The sequence below is a fragment of the Anneissia japonica genome, unplaced genomic scaffold, assembly GCF_011630105.1.
Source record: "Anneissia japonica isolate Jap-2015-1 unplaced genomic scaffold, ASM1163010v1 scaffold287580_len341680_cov180, whole genome shotgun sequence".
Classification (NCBI taxonomy): Eukaryota; Metazoa; Echinodermata; class Crinoidea; order Comatulida; family Comatulidae; genus Anneissia; species Anneissia japonica.
Window position 1 is genome coordinate 38,255 of NW_022717063.1, and position 4,054 is coordinate 42,308.

The window sequence follows — 4,054 nt, forward strand, 5'->3', positions numbered from 1 at the left end:
GTAGAAATAGAGTCAAATGAATGACAGGGAGGTCCACCACCTCAGTTTAAGACGGGCAACGTTAGTCATGAGAGGACTTAACGTAGACCACCTAAGGCCGCATAGGAAACTCACAATCACACGAGCCTCGGCTTTGCGAGGAAAACCACATTTTGTAATGAAATCTCAAAAGAGGCAGAGTAAGCGAAAACCACACCTCTATAGAAGGAAGAGAGAGAATTAGGAAGTAGTACAACTTGGGGAGCGCGGAGAGGCGTACACCAACCCCCTCCACCACCCGAAAAAAGCTTTCCCCTCCCCTCCCCGACGTTTCCCCTAGAAATTCGCTGAGCCAAAACAAATACACACATTTAGTTAAAAATCGCAGTTTTGCCAGCTATCTCTGCCATTCAACTTAGAGTATAAAATAATTTTTATATGATATTAATTAATCTTACTTATTGTGTCGTATTGATCCCAATTGGCTATAGCATCTTGTATCCACCCTACAAATGTTGATATGTTCGTGTACGTTAAGATATGTTCATTCATTAGTGAAGATAAAGACACGTTGCCTGCAATGCCGACGCTATCCCAATATCCATCCGAATTAGTACAAATCAACTGCGTTTGTTGAGCTTCCTGTGTAATAAAGTAACATTCATTAATATTACTTTTTAATCCTTTATACTTGCTCGCAAGAGTTATTTTAACATTTTGAATTTTAACATTCTAAATACGTAAAATATACACAAACAATATCTTACCTGCACATTTGATTCAACGTCGTCAGGTAATGCAACACAGAACTCATTGGGATCGACACCCATACAGTTTTCAACATTTTCTAACATTTCTTGGTCAATTTCTGTTTTAAATAAATAGATCAATATGATAGCCATTTTTGATGGAAATAAAAACGATTTTAGGTCATACACTTACATAATATTAAATTTAAGTATGACTAAAAATAGTTGAAATATAATATTTCACATTTTAATTGCCCATATTATATATAAAATAAAAATAAAAATATAACACTATCTATTTTTGTTCAGATCATGACAATTCTGTAGCATTTCATAGAAGATCAAAATTGTTAGCTTTTGTATTAAAGATGTATATATAAATACATTAACATTTATAAACTAAATAATATTCTTTTCTTAATCAAAACAACTATAGGAATAACGTACCAATGGGGTTTGTCATTTCCAAGCCAATTATAAAACATCTTTCGTATGGCGTGTGTGTCATCGGGAAGCAGATGTGTCGAACATGTTCAGAGAATGAGATGTTTGTTGATAAACGGACAACTGCTAGATCAGTATTATAGGTAGAATTAAAACCCGGATGTATAAGAAAGTCATCTACTTCAAGTAGGATACTATTAGTACTGCCATTTACTCTCGCCATGAGGAATTTCTCGGACGAACTGGAAAACAGGTAAGTTACCAAGTACAATTTTTAAGATTACATTCGTAAAATGTATATGCTTATGTATTTGACATTTGCAATCTTAATGGGTTTACTTTATGGCATCGACATCATCATCATTATCATCATCTAACAGTGCTCGAATAGAAACATCTTGTAATAATTGTATCAAGCATAGCTCATGAACGAAAAGTTGAACATGAAACATCTCGCTATCAAGGCAAGTAGATCTATAGGATAGGCGAAGCTCTAACTCCTATATCCAATAGGTCTCCATGGTCTGATGGGTATGAAACTCTCCTTGATGTTGCAGGTTCAAATCACGCCAGGGACATTTTTTTTTATACATATAACTGAAATAAAGGAACTTGTCGTCGATGAGCCATGCTCGATACGACTATTACAACATGTTCCTATTTGAGCACTGCGCTATTATTGTTTATCTATCTGTTTACTGTACATTGTTTACGGTGCTACGCTTGCAAATTAATTTGAATATATGATTTCCCAGCTGCCACCTATAACATTTCCGAGTTTAAAAGGAACTAGCAAAATTATTATTTTTTTTCTAGAGGGGATTTTTGATATGCCATTAATAATAGAATCAACCTTAAAATCATTTTTTGTTAAGTTTTTATGAAGTTATAGGCCATTATATACGATTTTACCGTGACGTCACTGGCGAAAAAAGTAACAAAAGATCGTGTAAATAGCGCCGCGTAGGGTACGGTATCCGCCGCGTACACTCTTTGCGATTCAGTCAGTTATGAGAGAAAGTGCCTGGCGGATTAGATGCACGATATCCTGTATGTCTCTGTGGTCTAATGGGTATACGCCCTCTTCTTTACAAGACAGGATCTCCGAATAAATACTTTTTATAAATAAGTCTAAAATTTATTAAGATATACAAAAACTTTTTATTATATACTTACAAGTTAATAAGACATTTAGCAGTTGTGAGTAACCAGCGTTTACCAACGATTATGGCGTTACAGGAAAAATTGTGTATTACATCTTCATCAGCAACCAGTGATACCAACCAAGGCCAGCGTGTGTTTGAATACTCTGCTCCACTCAGTGATACATGAGAAGTAGTTCCACATTCTTAAAATTGAAGAAAAGTTCTACACTAAACTAGGTTTACGAATCATGTTAAATGTATCTTCATATAAGAAATAGGACTAAAGCCAAGAACACACTGCGACGTACAGCGAGAGTTTTCCGGTCTCTGTGAGAGGTTGATGGTGGCACATCATCTGCTAATTATTAACAACATTACACTTGATATTGAGAATTAACGTTTAAATCCTCTTGTAGTTTTCTTCTATTTTACAGAGGGTGAATTTGCTAATTCTTTAAAAGATGTGAAAGAAAACAAATTTACCGTATAAAGGGCCATAGCTGATAGTAACGTTGAAGCCCCTCTGGGTTGTTCCATCACGGGAATTGTATGATATCCACAATTCATTAGATGAAGAAATAAACTTCGTAGTTTCAACACCTTGACCACTGTGCTCAAATATGATCGAATTTGAATATGATTCGTTGAGCCCCTTACCAATTCGAACCCAATCCGTTGGGAAAATTATATCGAAATCATGAATTGTGACCACCATTTTAGTCTCACTGGGAGATACTACCAACCACAAACAGTGGAATGGTACGTTGAGGCCATGTGGGTATCCCAGTGACGTTATAACTTCTGGTTCATGTATTGCACTTAAGACAACGTCTCCACCACAGTCTATATCTATTTTCGTTGCAAAAAATTAAAAACTTGTGAAATATATGGAATGTTCGGTGGTACATTATGGACAGTATTTAGTCATCATAACATCACAGTTTGTTTTTGTAGCCTCTATTAAAGTGATGCTTTGCAAATTAATGTAAATCAAAATAGGTCTATATTCTATAACATGGCTGTAGACATAATAATAATAACAGCAACAATAATGATGATGATGGTGAGGATGATGGCGATGATGATGATGATGATAATAATGATGATGATGGTAATGTTAAAGATAACTATGATAATAATTATATAAATGATGATGATAATGAGGATGATATAAACTAATCAATAATAAACAATAGGAAAAGTATTAATAGGTTAATATTTTATTTAAAATACAGAGCTATACTCACGGTATTCGATATATAAACTAAATCCTCTCGAACCAATACTTCCAACGAACTGGATCCAAAGTGTATTCTCGGTAGATTTAAAGATACCCGAGGGAATCTGGTTTCCGCTGTATTCAAAAAGTACGCTTTCCATGTCGGTACTATTCAAGCCATTTCCAATGCGTATGTACTCTGATTCTGTCATGGTACCAAAGTCTGTAAATTCTACGTGTATTGTAGTGTATTGAGGCGAAGTTATCAACCATGTGCAACTGATGTTTGCGTGTAGGTCTGGGTAGCCGTATGATCGAAGTCGTTGTTTCATATATGTCTGATCCAATTCGATGTTTTCATTCCCACATGTTGGATCTATAATAACTAAATAAAAAAGAAATAATATTTTCTTTATTCTACCGAAGTACTCTTTGTTGGATTTTGAATCTAAACTTTCAAAATTTTAAATCGGTATAAGATACAGATATAAAATCAAATACAATGCCAGGCTACGATT

At 34.8% G+C, this 4,054-nt stretch overlaps 2 protein-coding genes across 2 annotated transcripts in view; one reads left to right on the forward strand and one right to left on the reverse strand.

Annotated features, from left to right (window-relative positions):
- Positions 1-4,054, reverse strand: part of LOC117110097 (cubilin-like) — an 11,560-nt gene that overhangs the window by 1,199 nt on the left and 6,307 nt on the right. The window contains exons 8-13 of the mRNA XM_033252684.1: positions 3,565-3,921; positions 2,801-3,166; positions 2,349-2,520; positions 1,176-1,414; positions 747-847; positions 438-621 (exon numbers count right to left, since the gene is read on the reverse strand). Of these exons, the coding sequence (XP_033108575.1) occupies positions 438-621; positions 747-847; positions 1,176-1,414; positions 2,349-2,520; positions 2,801-3,166; positions 3,565-3,921 (1,419 nt within the window). The remainder of the gene's footprint in view (positions 1-437; positions 622-746; positions 848-1,175; positions 1,415-2,348; positions 2,521-2,800; positions 3,167-3,564; positions 3,922-4,054) is intronic.
- The window catches only part of LOC117110098 (nucleoprotein TPR-like), a 25,675-nt gene continuing 22,924 nt past the window's right edge, over positions 1,304-4,054 (forward strand). Inside the window, exon 1 of the mRNA XM_033252688.1 lies at positions 1,304-1,425. The gene's annotated coding sequence lies outside the window, so the exon portion shown is untranslated. The remainder of the gene's footprint in view (positions 1,426-4,054) is intronic.